The 24,647-nt window shown below is 40.8% G+C and overlaps 2 protein-coding genes across 6 annotated transcripts; both read right to left on the reverse strand.

Moving 5' to 3' along the window:
• Positions 1-989: 989 nt before the first annotated feature.
• On the reverse strand, positions 990-12,818 carry eif4ba (eukaryotic translation initiation factor 4Ba). 4 transcript variants are annotated; one of them, XM_042501366.1, is made up of 15 exons: positions 12,753-12,818; positions 10,641-10,781; positions 9,389-9,594; positions 8,018-8,134; positions 7,711-7,765; positions 7,419-7,565; positions 6,865-6,996; positions 6,493-6,657; positions 5,924-6,182; positions 5,458-5,546; positions 4,796-5,057; positions 4,628-4,656; positions 2,914-3,043; positions 2,418-2,490; positions 990-2,123 (listed from the first exon to the last, which is right to left on the reverse strand). In XM_042501366.1, exons 1-15 carry the CDS (start codon positions 12,763-12,765, stop codon positions 2,046-2,048), a joined length of 1,896 nt encoding a protein of 631 aa, XP_042357300.1. In that variant the 5' UTR covers positions 12,766-12,818; the 3' UTR covers positions 990-2,045. The 4 variants fall into 4 exon arrangements, with proteins under 4 accessions (XP_042357300.1, XP_042357290.1, XP_042357306.1 ...); XM_042501356.1 differs by lacking the exon at positions 12,753-12,818 and having other exon boundaries at positions 10,641-10,809; XM_042501372.1 differs by lacking the exons at positions 2,914-3,043; positions 12,753-12,818 and having other exon boundaries at positions 10,641-10,809.
• Positions 12,819-14,161: 1,343 nt separating this feature from the next.
• On the reverse strand, positions 14,162-18,483 carry LOC121954066 (keratin, type I cytoskeletal 18-like). Of its 2 annotated transcripts, none has more exons than XR_006106540.1 (7): positions 17,918-18,483; positions 16,526-16,608; positions 15,648-15,804; positions 15,381-15,545; positions 15,170-15,295; positions 14,616-14,900; positions 14,162-14,469 (listed from the first exon to the last, which is right to left on the reverse strand). XR_006106540.1 is itself a non-coding variant. In XM_042501390.1 (7 exons), exons 1-7 carry the CDS (start codon positions 18,368-18,370, stop codon positions 14,430-14,432), a joined length of 1,245 nt encoding a protein of 414 aa, XP_042357324.1. In that variant the 5' UTR covers positions 18,371-18,476; the 3' UTR covers positions 14,162-14,429. The 2 variants fall into 2 exon arrangements, 1 of the variants encoding a protein (XP_042357324.1); XM_042501390.1 differs by having other exon boundaries at positions 14,680-14,900; positions 17,918-18,476.
• Between the last annotated feature and the right edge of the window lie 6,164 nt (positions 18,484-24,647).

Here is a 24,647-nt window from a genome sequence, read left to right on the forward strand (position 1 = left end):
GACTGTTAATATAGGCCTAATTAACTGTTTTGCACACCTGTAAAGCGGAGTGATACGCGAGGAGTTAAAAGTCCCGGTGCTGGTGTACTGTGGACCTGCCTCCCGACCAATGAAATTGCTTGGTTGGAACGAACTGTTTTATAATAGTATTTTTGATACTACACTGACACATGCTTACTAACAGTCACCATCCCCCCTGTCAATTTCTAGTATGTTGATGTTCACTGAAAACAGAGTCTTGCTGCTGAGGGATCTAAATGAGTCCTACTTTATTGCAAAGTGGTTGCCCTCTGTCTGCCTGTGTTGGTGTGTGAGGGATGTGAAGCTCAGCGGGATCCTGACCAGCTGTCACCAGGAGTGCGGCCCTCAGCAGGAGGTTAGACTGAAGAAATCCTCACAGACCACACCAGGAGACCACACCAAGCAGAGGAATATACTTTGTCGTTGCATATAAAAAGGATGCACTTGATGATGAAATTCACCATCACATGACTGACACAGTTGCATGGTATTTTTCTTTTTTAAATAACAATACGCTGTCACCTAAATATGTAGGGCCTAATCATGTTTATATAGACAACACTTTAAAAGGCAAGCACGAAATCTGTGTTAAAGGCACAATTCAACCCAAAGTAAAAAAAATATGTTTTTCCATCTCTCCTGTAGTGCTATTTAGTGTGAGTTGCACAGTGATGGAGATATCAGAGATATCTGCCTTCTTTTCAGAAAATTCATTTGAAAACCATTTTATTGCATGGAGGGAAGCATGCGAGCTGTACATTAGAGAAAAGGCAGACATCTCTACAGCTGATATATCCAACACTCAACAGCTCACACAAAAACAATTTGGACTGGCAAATAGGATTACAGTAAAGAAGATAAATATGTATTTTGGATTTTGGGGTGAACTGTTCCTTAAAATATTTTTACTTTTGGCCCTTGACCTGAGTTCCTCCAGTAATGCTTCCATAAACAATGACGACATACTATTTCAATGCACATAATGACCCCAATTTATTGCAAATTGGAAGACAGGTTCATGTAATCTCATGTAACTCGTCACATCCTGCTATAGGCAACTCCAGACTTTCCCCAAATACTTGTTTTCCTCACTTCAGGAGGACTGAATGACTTAGACAGCTGTGGAGAATTTCTAAGATGGCTGGAAACGACCATTATGAGCCTTTAATTGATTTGATTATTTTGTCAGAAGGTGTAGAGATAGAGAGACGTCAGTACAATGATTGGGCATAATAGTATTGGCACTTGATTGATTCTCTATGAGTAAGAATCTTGTAACGGCGTTTTTTCTTTAGACATACAAGTCCCTCCTGCAATACTTTAGTGTATGACACAGTCCTCTACTTTGTTGAATGGTGTACACATAATGACAAACATTTTTTTTTTCAATTAGTAACCAGTCTCAGGATTTATGACTGCTGGTATTGGAAGACAGGATATTCTTCACCAATTTTCATGAATGAATTTAAGAAAATTATTGAAAATAATTCTATAATACTAAATTATTTACTAAAGAATAAAAAGGGCTTATGATGAATAGTTATGCATTTAATCTGTGAATTATGCAAGTCAATAACTCAAAAATGGCTAAAAATTAAAAAAACAGATTCCACTTAGTAAACTACATCTTCTGTCATATCATCCAACATTACCACAACTGTGATTCACAAATATACAAATTCATTTTTTCCCCCACTTTTTCCATTTATTTATTACAATTAATTCAATGTTATCCATCAGTTTTCCATGTGTCAGCTACTCCTTTTTTCCATTTTAAAACAAGTCCAGTATGTGACTATTCTTAAGAAGCTGAATAGTCCTGAAGGTGGGGCGGGGGAGGGAGGGTGTTTTGAAAGTAAAGGACAGGTTTGCAGGAGGAAAGGAAGGAGGGAGTGATGTCCTCCCAGGAGCCTTGTCCATGTGAGAAGTTTTTTTCATAAGCTATGTGAGATTTTTTTTTTTTTCTGCGGACGTCGTTTTTCTCCTCTTCTTGCACTTTCGGGCCTCGTCTCGTTATTCGCTCTCTATTCTACGTCCTCTGCATCATCTCCTTGGTCTCCATCCATTAGCAAAGCGGCGTACTTACTGGCTGAGCTGAACTTCTGAAGGCACAACAAAACAGAATCTAGATCAGTGCATTTTGCTTTGGATGCTCAACAAATAAGAGCACATATTATAGAAAAGATTGTTCTAAAGAGGGACTGACATTAGGGACAACTAATTTATGACTGATGATGGGCTGTTTATCTACTGTAAATAAAGGAGGGTGTTTTTAAAACCTATCATGTGCGGGGGAGCACTGCTAAAAACAACTGTAGGCTTTATGGAAACCTTTTAATGAAGATTAATTTCGGTGACGTTAATGTCTGACTTATCCTTGGCAGTGAAGGACTTACGGGGGTTGGGGTTTCTTCAAATTTCTTTGGCTCTGGGGGTGGTCTGGAGTCTCGGTCTCTTCTGTTATCCCTTCTACAATCAAAGCGAACACTGAGGTTAAAATTTATTGATAGACCTCAGTGCTGAAGAGATGACCCTTGCTGTGAATCTTCAAACACACACGGCTTGAAAAAGACAAACTACAGGAGCACAAATTATGCTCATTTTTTATCATTTGAAAATTTGCATCCAAAGCTGCTTGGCATCCAGTTCACACAACGCTCAGTTCTCATTTTTAGAAGAAACGTTTCACATAAAATTTAGAAATGTCCAAATTATGTTGTACTGTTGAAGTTTGGCACTCAAATTGATCATTTCCTGTTCTGCATCAAAGTGAATGTAACTGTCTGCATCATCAGTTGTGTAACTGAGCTTAGGCCATTCTTTACAGATGCCCAGTAAATGTCCTCCCTGTCTCATTAGGAACTTCGGAGTGGCTAGCTTTGGGTGGCTGACCTGTCTGCCTCCTTTCTTCGGTCTCTGTTGGGCCCCTCTCCTCGGCCCCGCCCTGCTCCAGGCCCTGCAGGCCCCCCTCGTGCCCGTGGGGGCCCCCGGTCCCGACGCACACCATCAGCCTTGTTCTCATCTTAAAGGAGAAGCCAGACAGTCGAGTGAAGGGAGGTTGTTGGACTTCATACAGTAGACTACACTCACAACACACTGCAGCATGAAAAGCCACTGGGTTGGATTCAAAAAGTGTTAGTCACTGATGTAGGGCCAAATGAGAGGTGCACAACTGATTTGAATGCAAGCCGAGCTTCTTCAGTTTTTACTCATTTGATTTAAATTTGATTTTGGCATTAAATTGTTCCAAATGTTTTCAAAACAATAGAAAAGTCCTGTTCCAATGAAACGCTGAAAACACTGTGGCCAGACTGCTCGAGTCCGATCCTGATATTTTAAGTCAGAACTGTGGGGCATGTGGAAATGATTATTTGTACAACAATGAGACTAATAATGTGAGACATATTTCAGTGCTCCCCTTGTAATGAATACACTATGAGTTTATGACCACCTCCTGTCAGAGACATCCTCATTTTGCCAAATGTGTCCATTATGATACAGTTATGAAGTAGGGTAATAGGTAAGGATAAAAGCTGCTCTTGCACCTCATATAAATGATCCAGTCTTGATCAAAAGCACTGGAGCTCTCATATAACTTGCGCTGCATAATGAACTGACACCCTGTCTATGTCACGTTTGACCTTTCATGGACTTCACAGAATGCAGACCTAAGTTGCCTACAAGAGTTTCTAAACCATTTTCATATCAATGATCACGAAAGGAAATCTCTTCAAAAGAGTCTGAATCTGGCCTCAGATAGCAATTTTCTGCAGCTACAGCCACACTTAACTGAAGCTGCCAAAAAAATCCACAATTAACATGGACACTGTGTAGACTGTTGACCACAGTCCAAGATGAAACTTTATAGGAGGGTTTCCAGATAAATAGAAATTACACTTTTACTTTTTAGCCAGGCCAGCAACAATGCTCAAGAGATGGCAGCGCCAGTTGGTCTTTGTATCAAACACTTTGGTCCAGAGTTAAATATCTTATTAACTGTTGGATGGACTACTAAACAAGTGGTGAATTCACATAAGTTATTCAAGATCAAGCAAGCATTACAATGTCTCCAGACTACACGTTGTTAGCATGTTAACATCTTATGGTTGTGCACATGCATGTTAGCATTAGCTTTTAGCTCAAAGCACAGAAAGCAAAAAATAGTCAAAGTCAAAGAAAGCTGAGCCTAGTCTGAACCGAGCTTGACAAGAAGAGTTTGAGATGTCCTAAAATGTCCTAAAATGGTCCTTACAGACCATAATCCAATCTGATTTAGATAACATGGCTTTAACACTGGTCCTAAAATTTGTAATTTAGTTGGTAGTGGAAGGGATCTAAAAAAAAACACTTACACTGTCTCATTTTCGTCCTTCTACAATTTTTTGTTTTGTGTGGTATGATCTTTTTTGTCTCAAAGGGTTGCTTATGAGCGTGTTGACTTCAAGTCGCACATTTTTGCAGATTTCGGCAAGTTCTTTCTGCTGTCATGAATGCCCTTCCTTTGTCGTGGTGGAGGCCTCTTCAGATGCTATGGTTGGATCACTTTTATTCACAGTCTACTCTGGTTTGGTTTGGGTGAAATCCCTAAGTCGTCAGTAGGCCTTACCTTTCTCAGATCCTCTTTCATCGGCAGAACTTCAGGAACCAAAGAGAAAGTAACAACAGTCAGAAAGGGGCATCAAAATCACTTTTCTAAAAGTCTTTGAAAGACAATTCTGGGTGTGAGATGTTTTGAAATGGCTGTTTCTGAGCAGTGTGCTGCAGGAGTTCTCACCTGAGCTTGGGAGGAGCTGAACCACTCGGGGAGACAGGAGAGGTCGGAGGTCGTCCATCACCCTCGCTGGAGCCCGTGCTGGCTGCGCTTCTCTTGGCCCAGGCGTTCTCCTTTGGAGGAGGTGCAGGCATCACCTTCAGCGGCTCCTTGGAGGAACTGGTGGAGGGGGGCTGGGGGGAGGACCCGGGTGAGGAGGGCTCACCTTCTCGTCCACTGAACACCTCATTCTCCCCAGAGCGCTCGCTATCTCGACACCGGGAACCTGATGGATGAAAAGGACAGCATGTTTTTTCCTCATGCTTTATGTCACCTAAGATTATTTTTCAACACTTTTACCACTTGATGAGATGTTCACTATTATTAGTTTGTCTTGGATTTGTCGTTTTTTTCCCTGAAGATATTTTAACTAAATGGGTACAAAAAATTAAAACTTTGATTTCTGTTTTATCAAAGATTACAGACTGAGTTGATTTTGATTAATAGGACAAATAGAACACAGGTCCTGTGGTGATAACTGTGTATTGATTTAAAGTCTCACGTAGAAAGACAGACAGAAAAATAAGTTACACAGCCACTTATGAATGCTGTAGTGCCTCTTTAGGTTTCAAAGGAGAAATCATACTGCTGAAGCAAAGCTCTATGAAAGTGAAATGCAACAGTACCTCTTCCAGAAGTACTTCCATGCTGTGAAGATTCGCTTCCTGTGCGAGATCGCTCAGTATGAGATTCTTCGTGGCGCCAGCTTGGGTCCCTGAAAACAACGGAAAAAGCTTACAGAGGCCTGCATACTCCAGTGGGATCAAAATGGTGATAGTTCTCAGAATATGGACAGACTTCACATCGCACTGCTTTCAATGTGACGCTGCAGCTCTTAGGCCAAACACAGCTAAAATAGTAGAAGAGGGGCTACACACTATTTTTTTCACAGAACACGTAATCATATAGATTCTTGTTGCCCTGTGATTTTAATGCAGCAGAATTTTCCCACTAAATTCTTCAGTTCAACGTGTCTGCCCACGAGGAGTTTATAACTATGATAAAAAAACAAAACATGCTAACTACAGTAAAGGTTTAGTTGTCACCATCTCATCAAAAACTACACCATGACCATAAATGTCAACCGCTGACCTGTCTCGCATCTTTCTTTCGGGTGCCCGGCCTTTGTCCTCCTCCAGCTGCCTCTGCAGCCTCTCCTCCTGTTTCTTCAGCCTCTCCTCCACCTCCCTCTCCTTGGCTGCTGTGTCAACCGGCTTGGCCGCACCAAAGATGGAGGAGGCCCTGCTGCCAGAGCTCTGAGCCGCTGCTGGGGAAGTTCCACCACCGCTACCGTCCTCCTCCTTGGGCACGCTACGGGGCTTAAGGTTCAACTTGGGTCTCTGCTGAGGAGCTGGTGTAAGAAGAGGAAAATGTAATATTAATATGGAGTGGTGTGGCTGTGAGTATCTGGAGATGGTGTTAGCATAATCAAACCCTTTGACAAAAAACAAACACGCTTAATAACAGACTCTAAATGTGAAAATATCTCAGCATAATTCATAACTTTGAAAATGATTTTTTCATTTACATTAATTGAATGAGGGATAAATAAAGAACACCAAAATTACCATCAAATGTAACGCACGAAGACACCAACACTCACAACCTTATTTGCTTTGTTCAGTGAAATAATTCTGGCGATTTCTATGTTGTACTCTCACCTCTCTCCTCGCGTCTCTCATCCCGCCTCTCATACCGCTCGTCACGGTCGCCATAACGATCCCGGTCACCATAACGATCACTGCTACCCCGACTGTCATCATAATCGCGGCGGAAGCCACTGCCAAAGGCACGACGACCTCCACCACCACCACGAGAGTCAAAACCTTGATGGCAGGCAAGTGAGATGACTCGTTAGACATGGAAATGGAAGTTTATCAACTAGCCATCAGGGAGTCATGCAAGCCAATGACGTGATTAGGATGGACATGTTAAAGAACACTTTGGGGATTTTATGATCAGGACGCAAAGAGTTGCTGTTACAGCCAGGTAGATCTGACTCTGAACACAAGGTCCAAACAAGCACAACACACCTCCCCTATCGAAGTCTCTGCGGTCTCTGTCATCGTAACGATCCCGGTAGCGGTCTCTTCCTCCTTCATAGCGGTCATTGTCCCGCCGTGGCCCATCTCTGTAACGATCCGACTCATAGCGGTCCCGTGATCCTGCAAGAATTGTAACAGAATAATGATGCTTGTTAACTTGATTCTGTGTCAGAAACAAATAGAGCCTGGAGGGAAGAAATGCACTAGATTTGCAGTCAAGTTAATATTCTGGATAAAAACACGAAAAGCACTTTAACATGGTTTACAACTGAAAGGCCGTCACCCCAAAGCAAAATCAGGAAAAAACATTTTGCAAAGTGAGTGAATTTGAATAGTTAGCTTGGTGTAACAAATTGTTTCAAGTGATATTCTCTTTGGACATGAATGTTGTATCAATGTTATCAAAGTGAGATTTGGATTGCTAACCATGGATATGTAGAAATAGTTTTCCTTCTGTCCAAAGCTCCTCGGAAAATTATCCTGATATCATGTCTGAAGTAAATATAGATGTCGAAGCACAAAAAAAGCCAACTCTGACTCACTCTCTCCAAAGGCATCATCTCTCCTGGGAGGCCCATCGTCAGCATCTGCACTGGGCCGGGCCCTCCAGTCACTGTCTGTCTTGTCGGGACCCATGTCCGACATCCGGCCACCCCTGTCTCGTCCTCCCATAGGTCCATTGTCTCTCTCTGAGGTGTGAGGAAAAAGAATAGGAGATCTTAGGTTTAACTCTAGAATATGAAATTTTGGGGACATATTTTCATTTGCTAACTGACGATAAAAAGGTTGTCATAGTGGCCAGAAAAAGTCCCAGCAAAGGAGTTAGCAATGTACCTTTGTCATTAGACTGGTCTGCAATATCAACACGGATCCTTCGGTTTCCCAGATTCTGTAGGCATGAACAAAAAGACAGGACAAATAGTCATATTTCTGGTATTATTTTTTATGAGAAAAAGAAACTGATGGTCTTTTATAGTAAAGTGTTCATTCTGTACAGCAAGGCCAATAAATAAACTCTAACACAAGCTTTTATTGTACAGTACAACAATGGTTACGTTGTACACTAAGTTGTTCTAGTTCAGATCCAGGTGTTAAAATACAATGCAGAAAGACAAAAACAGTTCTTGTTGCATCCCCTCACCTCCTCATTGAGACTCAGAGCCCTCAGGAGAGAGTCCACATCATCAAATTCAGCATAGCCAAAGCCCTTGAGCCTCTCTGGGTTACTGGGCTCTCGAGGGAGACGCACTGCACTGATCTGGTGATGAAGGTGGCGACACAATAACATAAAACAGAGAATGCACAGATCTGGACCAAACACTGTTTAGTTCACCCATAAAAAAATCAGGAGAAACACAGAGCAATATCCAAGTCAAAAATATGGAATAAATGGGTTGATAAGATGGACAGGTGTCATTCATTTCTGGTCTACAGGGATGGCAACTCATCAGGGGTGAAAACGGCAACAAAGATGTGAACCCTGCAGCAAGGTCTGGGGGCATGCAGATTTTTTTTTCATTATCAGATTTAAAATGTGGATTCAGTCGATTGTAGCACGAGGATATCGGGAGAAACTCTCCCTAGAATTAATGAAATCTTACTGCTGAAAAAGTAATGTATGGAGAGCATCAGTTCAAATCTCACACCTGTCTCAAAGTGCTTTAAAACCTGCCCCTCTCTCTAAGTTCTCTCTCATTCTGAAATAAAAACATTAAATTCACAAACCACAGTTATACTTAAGTAAACCTTTACCAAAGTTGCCACCTGTCTTGCATTTACTCACATCATTTTTCACAGGAATAGCTTTGCTTTTACCTTAGCATAATAAATTGGAGCAATCTAATGTTTGTGTTAAGTTAGTGAGGAGCTCAACTTATGTTGTACTTGATGGCAAAATGGCTTCATTAGTAATGTTAAATGAGTAGTCCCAGAGCGTTAACATCAGTAACATTGCACACGTGGAATTTGGAGCAACAAGTGTGCCAGCTTACGTTAGACTCCATGAAAATACCGTTAACACCCAACGTTTGATCAAAATTGTTTTATCTAAAATTTTCTGAACCTAAAAAGAAATAACAGATCAGGACTACATTGACAAATTTGCTAAGTTTTCACACTAATTTTATGACATGCAGGTTGACAGGTTGTCCCGATTTAAGGTAAGAGACTTTATAAAACGAGAACATGAGAAAGGCATGAGAGGACCTCATTATCAAAATGTGTGTATGTGTTTCAGATACACTTCAGCGCTGGCTGAGTAGTTCAAAGTTTTTCAGCCAAAGTTTTATGACTGAGATCCTTTTGCTGTTACCGAAACAGCACTTTTACAAAGCTAGGCTAAATAAAAACAAACAAAACCTGAAGATACAAAGAGAAACCAGGTTGACCTGTGTATCCTGTTTTTTTTTTTTTTTTTTTTTTTTTAAACACACACAAACTACATTTCCACTGCAGTGTTTAAACTTTCCTTTCAGACCTTGCATGCATGTGTGTGTGTGTGTGGTACACCTACTGCCAAGCCGCGGAAGAAATCTTTGATCGAGTCTTCAGTGACATCATAGGGCAGGTTGCCCAGGAAGGCCGTGTAAGGCGGGCTGCGGGGCAAGCGGGACCGGTCGATATTGGGTTCACGAGCTGAGCGAGGCGCTGTGGGCAGGATGGAGCGGTCAATGGGCGGTGCCCGGTATGAATCCTCCTCCGTGTGCCACGAGGTCGAGACTGGAGGGATGAGAAGATAGACATTTATTTTTGTAAATACTAAACCAAAACTACCTTTCGGTTATTGAGCAACAACCGATCATTTTCTCTTTTAGACCAGGCCGTTCATTTCATGGAGCTCTTGCATTCTGACATGCAAGAAAGACTTCGTTACAGAGAGTCTTAATGGAGATTAGTCACTTATCAACATCCAGAACAAGAAACCAGGTTTCACAAAGTGACAAAGCAGCGTTCAGAATAAGTTTTCAATAACTTAAAGTAACGCTGCGCGCAATAATGCAGCATCTCTTTCCCTGTCACTCACTCTCTCAAACACAAGATTCAAGTCTTATACGGGAAAAAAACAGCTCTGCAGGCTGAACAGCTTCAATAATAACCTTCAGAACTTTTGCAGAATGGAGTTATGCCATCATCTGAAAGTATTTCATGACTTTATTCATTTTAAAATATTTGTATCATGGGTTCCAGACAGCTATTCTTGGCAACATGCATTTAAAGGGCCTAGTGGGCATGAGTATCACCCTCCTATCGTATTGTGTTTACATCAGGGTTTCTGATCTGATCAGCTCCAACTGGACTGATGGATTAATTATCCACCTTGCGGCTCCGACTCCTGAAACTGCTGCTGCTGGAAAAAAGAACTCAAGTTCTGTCTGCGCTGCATTCACAGACCCCTAAAAACGTGTACATTTAGAGAGGTGACACAGAAATGTCAGGTCGGCTACTACCACTCACAGATTTGAACTATGTCGGAAACACTGCATTGTGCATTTGCCTAGGCCTTTTTATTTCCATATACTTAAGCAAAAACAAAAAAAATCAATACGGCTCTGCCACAACACATACATAAATGAAGCAAGACCACGTTTGCTCATTTTACATTCAGTGACTACAACCCTCAACATATCTTTATTTCTCCCCACTAAACCAAAAGATAACCTAGCAAAAGAGTGATATTGATCTTACTCATGTTGAATGGAAAATGCAAGACAGATTTGAGGTTTGCAAAATACATTCTTTATGTGTGAAGTTTAGTGTGTGCTCACCATCTCCATCCAGGTCATCAGTCTCATCAGCCCAACTAGTAGACTTGGCAGGGTAGCTGGGGACTACATTACTGCCTCCACTGTCCTCCGCCAGGAAGTCAGTCAAAGTGAGGGTCTTCCCCTTCTTATTCTTCTTCTTAGCTAGAAAGGAGATGAGCACAGAGTACATTGTCAACCATGACTGAAACATGTCCATCAAGGAAGTCTTTAAAGCTTTTATCCACACACCATGGTTTTCTTTAACAAACCTGATATATTAGAAATTCAAAGATGGTAAAAAAAAAAAGAAATAAAAAAACATCACACTGCAAGTTTGGGAAAAGCAGATGTTACAGGTGGTGTGTAAATTTATTATAATTATAGTGTCAAAACTCTTGCCAGTGTGCTTCACTAGCTTTTATTGTATTTCAGCTATGATTTTTAACAACAAACAAAAAAATGACACAATATTAAAGTAGAGAAATGCTGCACCACTGAGACATTCATTCTTCTACACCAACATAACTGTCTGGGTTTTTGTCTCTGTGTGTGTTTGTCTCTCCACTCATGTGGACAGCTGCATCTCTACACAGACAAACACTATTTGTAGTGTTAGAGAGCTGCAATGTGTGAGTGATAACAAAAACCCTAACTTAATTTCCTAATGGAAAATAAACACACAGGGAGCTGTCTGCCTGTCCAACGGGTCAGAAAAGGCTCGTCGTCATTTGTTCATCTCCAAGATTGCAGTGGAAAGTGCATTAGTTGTAACATGTTTACAACACCGATCCACGTTTGCGGCATTTTCGAGGAATCACTTGGAGTCTGAATCAATGAGCCATATTTGCATCGCAGAACATTCCTCATAGTGTCTATCTGAAAGGCAAACAGTTGCCAGTAGCCCATGGGGGCTTCACACAGATCAACTCATAGAGCAGGTCGGGCTTGTTTTGGTCTGAAGCAAAAAGAGGGGAGCCACAAAGCTGGCTGGGAGCTTTATTGTGAAAATCCCAGCTGTCAGGACATTCTTTACACACATCGCTACAAACCTGCACACATACAGAGAGCAAAACAGACGCTTAACAACTCTTTCCCACTGCATAATGCTAAGTCATTGTTTACAATTAACAGGCCTAACTGGCCTCGACTGCTTGGACTGTCTAAAATAAACAAACAAAACGAAACAAATAATAAAAAATAATATACTGACAGCTTCGTAGATTTCTTAGCGCTCCGCACTAATGTGACATTAGCAAGCTAGAAGCTGCGGAAGGATAACTTTTGGCAGACTTCTGCTAATAGCATATCAGCTACAATGGCCAACACTGCCAGTGCAAACACGCAAGTTGTTTGTCATCTACGCAGATCGCTTTTGTCTTCATGCCTATGCGGGCTTAGTCAGCAAAGGAGTGCTGACGGGGGAGGTATCCCTGCTTAGCTAGCTAGGTTTTAGGGCCTAGTGGCAGTGCACGTCGCAGCGCCAGGATCCAAGTGCGCCATCATGGAAGCAGGACTTGGCCGGCCGGATGGGACGCCTCAAAGTTGTGAAGCTGCCAGGGAAGTGTTTAGCATGCGACCAAACAGGCCCAGCTGCCCCGTTTCATCAAACACCGACACCAGGGAGGCAGGCTGCACACGTGGGGAGACTCCTCGGGCAGCCCGGACTCCTCGGCCCAACCCCTCCTCCACGAAACGCGCTTGCGCCCGATGCTTATCTGCTCTGAGCGCCACGGCGAGCCCCGCTACGGGGATACAATGTGAAGGCTCTGCACGCAGTTAGCAGCCTTTCGCAGCATGCCACACAATATCCAACTCACGTAATACCGTGTAAACCCGGAAGCAGACAACCCAAACACTATAATAACAGTTTTCATGAGAAAATACCGCATTAAATGTAGGTTTAAATTTTCAGATTGTGCAAGTCGCTGCTTCGTTCATTCGCCTTCCTCCAGCAGTTACGTCTTTACCAGGCCAAAACAACCGACGAACCGATTTTTACACGCGGGACAACGACGCCAACCAACAAGACGAGGCATTAACAATCCTAAAACCGCATATGTTTGACTGTATCGAGGTATAACCCGCTGAAATCCCCTCCAACCGACCCAGATCGTTCACCCTCATAAACCTCACCTGACGCCGCCATGTTGGAGAACGAGTTCGTAGTAGTTCCCGGATGAAGGCGTCAGAGGTTTATTGTCGGGAGCGCGCTTCGCCGTTCACGAGCCTGTCTCCTCCCCATGATCTCCTCCCTTGTTTGCCTCCTCAGCCACATCTACCAAAAAGTGACATGTCCTATCCTGATCCCTTACTTGATTAAAAGTATTAATACCACCCTGTGACAATACTCCGTTACAAGAAAAAGTCTAAAAGGAAAGGCCTACTTAAGTAAAGTAAGTAAGTATAACCAGAGAAATGTACTTTAACTACCCTATTAAAAGGAAAAGGGCCCAATACGGCCAAATCTTAAAATAACCCCAAAAAAAACCTTAACCCAAAAAACACTCCTAAAATCATGAGGGGAAACAACAACAACAACAACAACAAAAAAACAACAACTCAAATGTATTTTTTTTTTAAAGAAGAGAGACCCAAATACTTGAGTAAATGTAGGCTGTTGAGTTAGCTGAGGAACCATTATATGAAATGGGGGGTTTGGGGTTCTTCAAAAGATAATTTTGAGCATCAAATCCTTCCTGCATGATGAATTTTTGCATGGTGTGAATTTTATCAAAAATAAAAGTCCTCTGCTACTTTCATGTTTAAATGGGGGCTAACATGCTAATTTTACACCTTTAATTATTCTAAAAGAATGTATCCTATTTTACAAGTTCATCATATGCTTCTTAATGCAAAATGTTTGTCTGGAAACAAGTAGCTACAGCTGTCAAATGAATGAAGTAAAAAGATGCAATTCTATTTCTGATATATGTAGAAAGTAGTACATGGAAATACCCAAATTAAGAACAAAAACCTTTAAAGTGTAGCAGTATTAAACTGGAGAAAAACATGATTAAAAGAATACATTTTTCAAATGTTCAGCTCGGCAGAGTATGCACTGTATTCTAAATGACAGCCTTCATCTTATAAACCAGTCTATTAAGCTGTGAACAAGAGAAGCTGAGTGAGAATAAACTGGAGTGAATAGGTGAGATAATATTGCACATTTTTTAAAGGCAATAATATTTAGGGAGTATGTCTCTTGGCTTGTTTTTAAGTTCTTCTGCCCCCTAGTGGCCAAAAATAAATTAAGGCAGCTGTAAGCATCCAGCCTGGTTTGCACATGGCAAACCAGGCAAACAATTATAGTAACATTATTTTTCATAATTAAGACAGCAATAAAATCAAATCATGTAAATAGTCAGTCATTCTTTTGTAGGGTGTGGTCAGGATAAATGACATAATCATCTGTCAATAATATTATGCCATTCCTTTATGCTTCTCAATCAAAAAGGGAAATAAATATGACAATACCTTATGACAAAACATAACATGCATATTCTCACATTGTGTAATGATAACAAAGGCACAAGAGCCACATCTGTGGGTCAACAAGTGTTTTTTTATTCATTTTTATTTTGATATTAGGTCAGCCAATGGTTTTATTTCAAATAGCCCTGCCTGATTCTCTGCGCTGTGGCTGAATGCCTTTATTCAGTATTGCTTAAATCAATTATGGTTGCACAGTATGTGATCTTGGATCAAATTTGGCTTTAGTTAATTGGGCCAGCATGGATTTTTTTCCATAATGAATAGTTGTGGGTTTCTCTGCTTTCGTTGTTGGGATGGTCCCAGATTCTTTTTTCCAAATTAGCTCGTTGCGGCCAGCTCATCCAGTGCATCCTGGAGCCTGTACAAAACACAAACGAAACATTTTGACTTTCAAAATATTCATGTTGAACTTGCCATGTGAACTGACTGTAGCTACTGCCTCCCTCTATGATGTAGTTGTACTTGACCATGCAAACCATGCTAGCAAGTGATTGAAGTATTCACCTCCACCACCACCACCACCACCTTGCTTGGATCTGTTTTTTTTTCTCCTCCACCTAACCCTTACTTGAAGTCACCACCATCCAGCAGACCCTTGTAAGTGGCGATCTCAGCCTCAAGTTTCATCTTCATGTTGAGCAGCGTCTGGTAGTCTTGGGTCTGTTGCTGGATGTTTGCGCGCAACTTGGTCAGCTCCTCTTCCAGGCAGATAATCAGGTTGTTGTACTTCTCCATTTCCATGTTGTTTCGCTGCTCTGTGTTGCGTAATGTGTCCTCAAGGGAGGCTTTCTGATAAAGGATTGAAAAGGAAGAATGAAAAGGTGTGCCAAATATGTTTTTTGGTCGGTAAGTCTAATGTAGAAAAATTCAAAACTTTTTGAAAAATTATTACTTGGGAAATTTTTGTTGTTTTACAAAAATATATGACAAAATTTGGGGTAGGTGTTGTGCAGTGATTGCAATATTTTAATGTCAAATATTGCAACAAGAACTTAAAGCTATTGATGTGATTTTTAAAAACAGATTATAAAGCATATGTTTGTAAAATGCATGCTTACTAAGCTCTGTTGAGATGCAAGTTCAATTTCCAGAGTCTGTATCTGTCGGGATAAGTCACCCCTCTCCATCTGGGCTCCCTGGAGAGCTTCTGTGTTCTGTGATACCTCGACCTGCACATCCGCAATCTGACAGACAGATGGGAAAAGGGTGTTAGGCAGCAAAAAATACAGCCACTCTTATAAAGGATAACCCTTTCTCACACTGCATCACCTGATTCTCATGCCACCGTTTCAGGTCCTCTGCGTTCTTCATGGCTATCTTCTCGTAGTTTCCTCTCACGTCCTCCATGATCTGGGCCAGATCCTGACCTTTGGGAGCATCAACGTCCACTTGCACGCCTGACTGGGAGATCTGATTCCTCAGCTCCATCACCTCCTATGATACCAACGCAAAGAGAGAAATGAGCGAACACATTCAGGAGACTTGTAAGCCACTGCTCCAATAAGAAAGTGTAATCTGGATGCACTGTGATCTCACATTCTCATGGTTCCTCTTGAGGAAGGCAAGCTCCTCCTTCACAGCTTCAATCTCACTCTCGATGTTCATCCTGGTCATGTTGGTGTCATCTATGACTCTCTTCAGCCCAGCAATGTCAGCCTCCACAGACTGGCGGATTGCCATCTCATTGTCGTACCTGTAGGAGTGCACAGACATAAACTCCATTACAGACACACTCATCTTGTATTAACACCGTGCTTTGTGGTTTGAAGGTACAATATGCCATTATGAGCATATAATGTGAAAGTGGGCTCCTGGGCTCAAAAATGCAAAAAGCCCAACCACCTCTCCTACATATGGGAGCAAGGCACAAAGCCTTTGGGGTAGTTTTGCCTTTTTTGTTGTTTTGTGTCTCTTAGTAGTTATTATGTTTTTGTGGATTTGTTTGTCCATGTCATTGTTTTATGTGTCTTTGTTGTTATTGGTGTCTCTATATGGATGTTTTGCCCCTTTTTTTGTGTCTTTTAGTTTTTGCAACTCCTTGTTTTCTTTTCTTCTGTCTTTTATGGTCATTTTGAGTCTCTGTCTCGTTGGTACGCATTAATTTGAGTGAAGAGAGTGATGGCTATGGGGCCCCCTGACCTACGTCCAAGGTGGCATTTTGCAGGTGTTATGCACTACATGGTTGGATTACTTAACAGGCCTACAGGGCATAACAGAAGTTTCAAAGAAGCGTTTCAGATGTTGCGTAAATCCCTTTCTATTAGATTTTAAGATATTAAACTAAATGCAGTGTACAAAATCTGCATTATATTTGCAAAGTCTATAACTTTTACACCACAGCCTGTCTTTGAATAGGATGTGTAAGCCTAATATATAATAAATAAATTACTGCGATTCACTTTAAAACAACATACTTTACTTTGAAGTCATCAGCAGCAAGACGGGCATTGTCAATCTGGAGCACAAAACGAGCATTGTCCACAATCTTGTCAAAGATCTGCAAAGAAAAAAAAATTCATCAAAGTGTTTTCACTGGTTAGAAAGAACACAACTGTTTCACCAGAAGCCTCCATCTTCAACGTTGCTTTCATTAGGTGCTGTAAGACAGCAGTGTTTCACACAGCTACAGAATGAAACATATGATTTGAATCACTATTTCCCTTATGTAACAACAGAGTCAGATTACACGCCAGGGCCACAACATGACTGAATCCATAGTAACATTCAGTAAAAAGAGGAACCACAAACTGAGGGACAGGAAAAGAGGATGTTCTTGTGCCAAATCAGAATCTGGTTTGTTTTAGCATTGTTGGAACAAATGGGTTTCCTGTCTGAATAACTCATACAGAGAGATTTTTCCTCTCTCCAATTTTCATCCAGCTGCACTGTCTCCGCCTGTCATTGCCTTTGTATATATCACTGTATGTGTTTGTGTGTGCAGAGGCTGCAAAAAATTCTTAATGCGTGAGTGTGTTTGTGAGTTTATACACTGTGTTGTGTGTCAGATGAAAAGAGGAAATACTTGTGCCTTTAGGTGTCCAGAGAGACAAAGTGCCACCATCAATGTGCCATTATGTGACACTGAAGATCTGGAGTCTGTAGAAGAATGTGACATTTGACTCCACAGACTGGAGCTGATTGTTATCCAACCAGTGTGCGCACACACATCTCTCTCTCTCTCTCTCTCTCTCTCTCTCTCTCTCTCTCTGTGTGTGTGTGTGTGCATACACTCTCATGCTGGCAGTTTGAGATCCTTTGTGTGTGTGTGTCATTACCACACATCTGTTTCACATTGAGGCCCTCCTACACTAGAGAATGCTTGCAGAATCATTTGCAAGCCAGACCATTTGGAAAGGCTTCTTTGAGAGCTTTTCTCTCGTGATAATGCCCACATGCTGGTGATTCATCAGAGGAAGTTCCCAACAGTTTGTGGCACAAACTAGATTTATGGGAGGAGGGTCTGAGCGTAGCAACCACACCCTTCATTCTCTTGTGTGAAATTTGATAACCTACAAAGGAAATGCTGCCCATTTCAAGAATAACATTTATAAATTTACAATGTTAACACAGGCAGGTCTACATTTGAAACAGTATGTAAAGATGATTGCCATCACATGCACTCATGAATTAACACAGTAGAGGCCCCATTAAGCATTTGTAAAGCTTTTAAACACCTCAATTATTGCATTATGTCTCATATTGGTGAATCAAACCACCAACAACCACAGTTTCCCGATTTTCAACAATTTTTCATCCTTAACTTCTCACTTTTCATTTGAATGATCATTATACATTAACACACTTACCTGTTTTCGCAGGTCTTCTATGATGGGTTCATACTTGCTGTAGTCTCTCATGTCGGGCCCTCCCCTCTCCAGAGCCTCCTTGATCTTAATCTCCAGCTCCTTATTGGCCTGTTCCAGGTTCCTCACCGTCGCCAGGTAGTTGGCCAGGCGGTCGTTGAGGTTCTGCATGGCTCCCCTCTCATTGCCCATGATCCCAGCACCAGCACCACCACCATTTGCCATTGACGCACCAAAACCTGAGCCTATACCACCACCCATTCCACTCACCCTGAAGGAAGAGGCAGAGGAGGAGGGGGCACCAGGCCGCAGAGAAGATGTGGAGACAGATGAAATGCGGACCCCAGATCCACCAGCACCGCCATAAGTGCTGGCAGCACGCTGCTGGGGTGCAGAGCGGGTGAAGGAGATGTGGGAAGAAGGTATCTGCTGAATGGTGGATTTTCTGTAGCTCATTTTGGAGAAGCTGAGACACAGCAGAGAATGAGATGAAAGATGAGACGTGGAGACTCGCTGCTGGCCGGCTTAGAAAGTGACGCTGGCAACGGGAAGTTGGGAACTTATACTCTTGCTGCTCTCCCTCAATCACAGCTGGTCTCTCAGACCCTGCCTACTTTAACATCCCCCCCAGTCCTCCTTTCCTGCTCCCCCTCCCTTGTTCTCTCGTGCTCTGATTCACCCACATGTTCCCTTTTTTTTAACAATGTATTTTCTGTCTCCAAGGAAATGTGTATGGTATTTTTTTGTTGTTGAAAAAACACTAATAAGCCTTCACATCTGAACAGACAAAGCCGGTAGAGACAATTTAAAACAAAAGAGAGAAAGCAGTAACAGACATGCTGTCTAAGTTACAGTAAATGCTCTGGCCAGAAAAAAATGGAATAGAATTAAAACTAAAAGTTAAAGGGTAGAATATTCATTCCCAGATGAGATTTACTCTGTAAACATGCATTCCTTTGGTTTGCCCATAAAAGGCATAATGGTAGCCATTTGCTGCATATTTTCTAAGTTTGTGGGCAGCCATGTTCCAAAATAAACTGATTTTGACTACCTTCCTATCTTGACTAAACTGTCAGTAAGATACTGTGCAGCAGCTGCAGCACTGATTCTTAAAGTTGAAGTGAAAACAGAGGGGGTAGGGGACCTTATTTGTTAAGTGGTTTATACTCTGAAAGTCCAGAATTAACTAGCAGCAATGAATTGTTTACCATAGTAGCTGCAGACAGAGACAACTGAACAGATTTACTGATAAACAGTTTAATCACAATCATGTTTCAGCACAGACAATAGGTTGAAAAGCATGAACAATGAATCTGCCATACTGTAAAAGGAAACCCAAGGACACCCAAGCTTCAAATATACCCACAAGACCTGAAAACAAAGTACCAACCCAAAGAAAAGAAAGAAAAGTAACCCAATAGCACATTGTTTAAAGGACATGCAGTCAAAGGAAAGAAAAGATGCCCTCATTCACTTATCATACTGCAGGCGATTATCTGCTCAAACCAGCTCTGTTGATGAGAGCAGTTATCTTTTAGACCTTATCAGGCGTGTCATGAGAAGTACCTTTGGTATCATTGAAAACTGCCCTTTTTCCTTGACTCTTTGTGAACCACAGGGGGAAAAAATGCAATCAAAAAACAATGAAGTGGTCAACCATTTTGGGGAGTAACTAGTTACATATAATTAATACGTGTTATAATAACCAGTAGCTTACTTAAAAAGGAGAAAAAAAAACAAGTTTTATCTTTCACTAAAAAGTTCACTTGTATAAGACAAACCCACTAATGCCATGCAACACCACATGGCAGTGACTTAATATAAGACCTAAAAAAGCAAACTTTATCAATTCATTACATGAACACATGATTTACTTTATAAGTAATAAGATGTAACCCTGACCCTTACCCTTACCTAACCTAAACCGCCTCTCTTTTCTAACACTTCATAGCCATGGATGTATTATAGGGAGGTCGTTCATAGCTAGCTAAACATAACTAGCATATTAGCTAACATTTTCTTCAGTGCCTCCGGACCAAGAAGCAAAGGAGGCTGATTGTGGACACATGGTTGGCGGGTCCTATAGCTTATGCGTAGGTCGCGTAGAGTTGCTCCAGCCGCAGCTATACCTACTCAGCTTATTTGACTGGTTACCGTCTGTTTGTGAAAACACATAGTTTGGCCTGCATAGTTCATTGGTGCATGTCTACAAACCGTATAATAGTTTTAGCATCCTGAGGTGAATGGGAAAAATAAGTTAATTGACCAATGTTGTGTTGTGGAACAACTACAGTTTATTTTGAACAACAAGCCTCGGGTCATTAAAAATTGGTCCATTCGCAATGATTGACCCCTTGGCTGGACTTTGGATACATTTGAGTTACTGATACTGAAAAAAACAGACTAACTACTTCTTACTAATCAATATGTTGGTGACTGCAAAGGGGTTACATGTGGATATTTTATTTTAAGAAATACTTTATATATAGAATATAACATTCATACTGTTGCTAAGTATCTCTTTGCTGTGCAGAATGCCTTTTTTTGGCACATTTCCAGACATTTTTCAATTCTACTTCCCAGTTTAAAACATTTGTTTGAAAACTAATCAAATATAATGAGTTATATTACTTTTATAAGTAATTAAAAATAATTAGATTACATGTTACATTTTTAACACAGTAACTCATCTGTCATCTGTTACCTTTACCTTAAAATTCTGTAGGGTATTTCCTCTATCAAAGTGATTAAATGCTTTACTACCTACTATATGAAGTAGGATACAATTTGCAGAAAACTACAAAATGCTATCATAGAACCAGCCCTTTTACCTAGAAATTGTATTTGTATGTTACCTTCTTTCTTAATTACATTGTTGTGACAACATAATTGCTACATGGACTATGTTTGGAGACAACCTTTCTTTCAGGCAATGAAACAGAACATTTTTTGACCGCATAAGGTTTGTGAGGTGGTGGTTGGGGAGGATGGGGGGGTTATACAAAGTGCATGATCTAGTCACCAAAACTTTGGGTTTGCATTGAGACTTGTCTATGGTTAGATTTTGGCCATCAAATGCACTCTGGTTAAGGCTGGGGAATGATCATTATTTCTGTTAAATATTAAAAAGAAAAATAATAAAAATATTGTTCATTGTTACAGCTGTATATGTTCTGAAATGTTGTCCCTTTTCTCTCCTGCGGTTCTTCCCAGGTGTGCTGTATCACCTAATGATGTGCTTAGCCAGCTGAAGGAGCTGCTTAAGAGCTCCTCCTCCAGCAGCAGCAGCCTGATCTCAAACCTCCAATGTGACGACCTGAGATGAGAACACATTGACAACAGAGGAGAGAGTCTTGCTGCCTCTCTACCTGGGATTTGAAGATGTTTTATTATTTTGGGTCAGTGGTTGAGTGTTGTTCATCACATAGAGCAGCCCAAAGGTGGGGCACAAGAGTCACTGAGTAGATAATGTATTGCTAAATTGCGTATTTTGGTGGAAATAACATTGTTAACATTGTGCTGCATTCTGCACATGTTTTCCATTATCTTTGCAATCCACCTCATTATCTGTCCATATTGACAAGGTAAAGCAATTCTTACCAGATTGCCTTAAATTGCAATCAAATGACAGCAAAGAACTGCATGGGACAAACATAAAGTGGGCATTTCTGTAAAGGGGAGATTCATCAGTATCTATGGAACCCGTTTTTATTCAGAAATCTTGAGGTCAGAGGTCAAGAAACCCATGTGAAATAACCATGCCATTTTTCCATCCAAAATTTCAAAATTTAGCTGAACTTTGGAATGTTATTCAGCCCCCATCTCTGAGAAATTAGCAAAACTTTATTACTGGATGACATAACACTGGATTCCTCAGGTCTTCTAGCTTCATATAACACCAATATCATCACAACAAACCCATTATTTCTGCCTGTGTAGTTCCTACCAGTGCATGTCTACAACTGTATATGTATGTGTGTATGTGTGTGTGTGTGTATATCCCCTTGATGTTGTCCATTTTCTCTCCTGCAGCTCTGCACAGGTGTGTTGCATCACCTAATGAGGTGCTTTGCTTGGCGAGGTGCAGCTGCTTAAGAGCTCAGCAGCAGAGGAGAGAGACTTCTAATGTGGAGAGTGTTTGTGTCACTCTGCCTGGCATTTATATTGTATTTTTTTGCATGTTTTTGTTGATAATCCCCATGGGTTTTATTGTTTTAAAAGTGTCTTATGCAGTGGTGTAATGTAACAAAGTAATAATGCTTCATTAGAGTTCTTATTTATATTTTTCCGAGTCTCTGTACATAACCTGAGTTTGTCAAGTTATGTACAGATAGTTTCCTTTATAAAATGTGCACTTTTACTCCACTACATTTCCCCTAAGCTTACAAAAAATGGAAGGAAGGGGGGAAAGGACAGATGAACAAATGAAGAAATGGGAAAACTGCATTTTGATTAAATCCTTTTAAGTTGTAAAACAGACCTAGTTTTGTGTATGTTATGAAGAAATAAACTTCAGAATTCTCAAAATAATGCTTATTTTTTATTAACAGCTCTTACTTATACTTTTACTTTTAATTCTTAAGTACATTTAATATCATATTACTTTTGATACTAGTGTACAGTAAATATAAGTTACTTTAAGACTTTTACTCAAGCAGTATTTTAAATAGGTGACTTAAACTACCACCAGAGTTATTTTCTGGTGAGATATCTGTACTTTTACTCAAGTGTGGATTTCAGATACTTCATCCACCACTGGTCTAATGTGAGTATTTTGGGTCAGTGGTGGAGTGTTGTTCCCCCCATAGGCCCAAGGGTAGGGCGTAACATATACACTGTATTGCTAGATTGTCTGTTTTGCAGAAAACAACTGAAACATGTTGTCAGTGAACAATCGGATAATACATTGAGTATCAACATTTTTATGACTTGTGCATGTACGTTAAACAGCAGCATTTCCTCATGTTAACAGAAAATTTGGCTGCTTGGCATGATGTTTCCCTTTAAAATTCCCTTTTTTGCAATTTCAGATTAGTTGTATATGAACATGATTACTAAAAGACAGGGCAGCAAACAGTGGGAGAAACTCATTTACCTAAAAAACCCAGCTTCAACATGCATTGTTCTAGCAGAATCTTGGAAAGGTTCATATAAGTTTAAAGAGGAGTTGTGGTCAGGGTGGATTTTTACACTGGGCCCCAGAGAGCTGGATAACAAAAACCTTGAACCTCCCCCCAGGGGAAACAGGCAAAGGCTCAAACACCCTCCTGAGCTTTATACAACCTAGTTCCTTTCTCTCCTGATCTTACCTCACCTTCATGGTTGATCAAGTTTCAGTGTTTCTTACACTTCACACCAGCCCCTTGCTGTTCATTTCTTCACTAATCTTTTTCATTAGGTAGGGAAAAACAGCATATAGAGTAAAAAGCAAAGGAAACTCTGAGCCTCAACTGTGACGAGGACAGGCATATATAAAGAGGAACGATGAATTATATCAGTGTGACTCATACCACATGACAGTCACCACTGTTTGTCTGTTTGTTAGAAAGTGTGTTGGCAACATTTTGCCTCACTCGCCTGGACACACACACACACACACACACGCACGCACACACACACACACACACACACACACACACACACACACACACACACACAAAAGCAACAAGAAATTGTCAAACAGCAACAGGGGCGTACCTTAAAGACATAGTTTTATAGAACATATCTGGTATATATTTTTGGCACATATCTGGATTTTCCTTTTGTTGAATGTTAACTCCCCAGATTTTATTTTCCTGCATACAATAATCTCCTCTAAATTGCACACCTCTTTCTCAGATAAAGCAGAAAAAAAGAGTAACAGAAGAGAAGCTGGAGTCTGTGAGTCATAGTAACACACAGCAGGAATCTGGAAACTACTGCAGGAGTTTATGAGCTTCACAAATCTTGGACAACTCTCAGATTATTACCGCTCTCAGCCTAGCGTGGCCTTGAATGAACCTTACTTCCCTCCCTCCTTCTCTCCGGTTTCCTTTCGCACAGCTGCAGTGCACAGTGAGACTTCTCACATACTTATATACTAAGTCAAAAGTATGTATTTGCATAATTGCATATGCATATTTATGCATATGATTGTGTGCACCCTGACAGATGCAAGAAGGAATGCAGACACACATTTGAGTGTAATACACTCACACTCACTTTCTTTCTTACATCCTCCCTTCCTCTCTGGATCATGCCCTCACTGACCCACACAAGATGCTAAAAAGGCACCAAAAGAAGCATTTTTAAAAAATGTGCATTTATATTCTGGTTTTATGGCCAGGAGTGTTGGCAAAGTGTTGGGGTCACACATCAGAGGTTAGTGAAATGTATCGACTAAGAGACATTTTCTCTGTGGGATGTCATGTCCATTTCTAGCACAAAGACATTTCACAGGAAGACATAAAAGGAGCAGTGAGTTAGAACAATTACAGCTGAGTCACCTATTCTCCAGTTTCTCATGGGTGCACAACTGACAAGTTACACTGACGGATTTAAACAAATCTGAAATGTCAGATTTATCTTTTAAGTATAGTAATTACACAGATATATGTCAAATGTGTAAAAAGCTAAATAACTCATGACATACTGTGTTTTTTGACACCTTTGCTATGTAAAAAAGCACATTTAGTTAAGAACTGGTGCACAGCACAAGACAACATCTGGATACAGTTATTTGGAACAGCAGTGC

This window comes from Plectropomus leopardus, chromosome 2 (genome assembly GCF_008729295.1).
Source record: "Plectropomus leopardus isolate mb chromosome 2, YSFRI_Pleo_2.0, whole genome shotgun sequence".
Lineage (NCBI taxonomy): Eukaryota > Metazoa > Chordata > Actinopteri > Perciformes > Serranidae > Plectropomus > Plectropomus leopardus.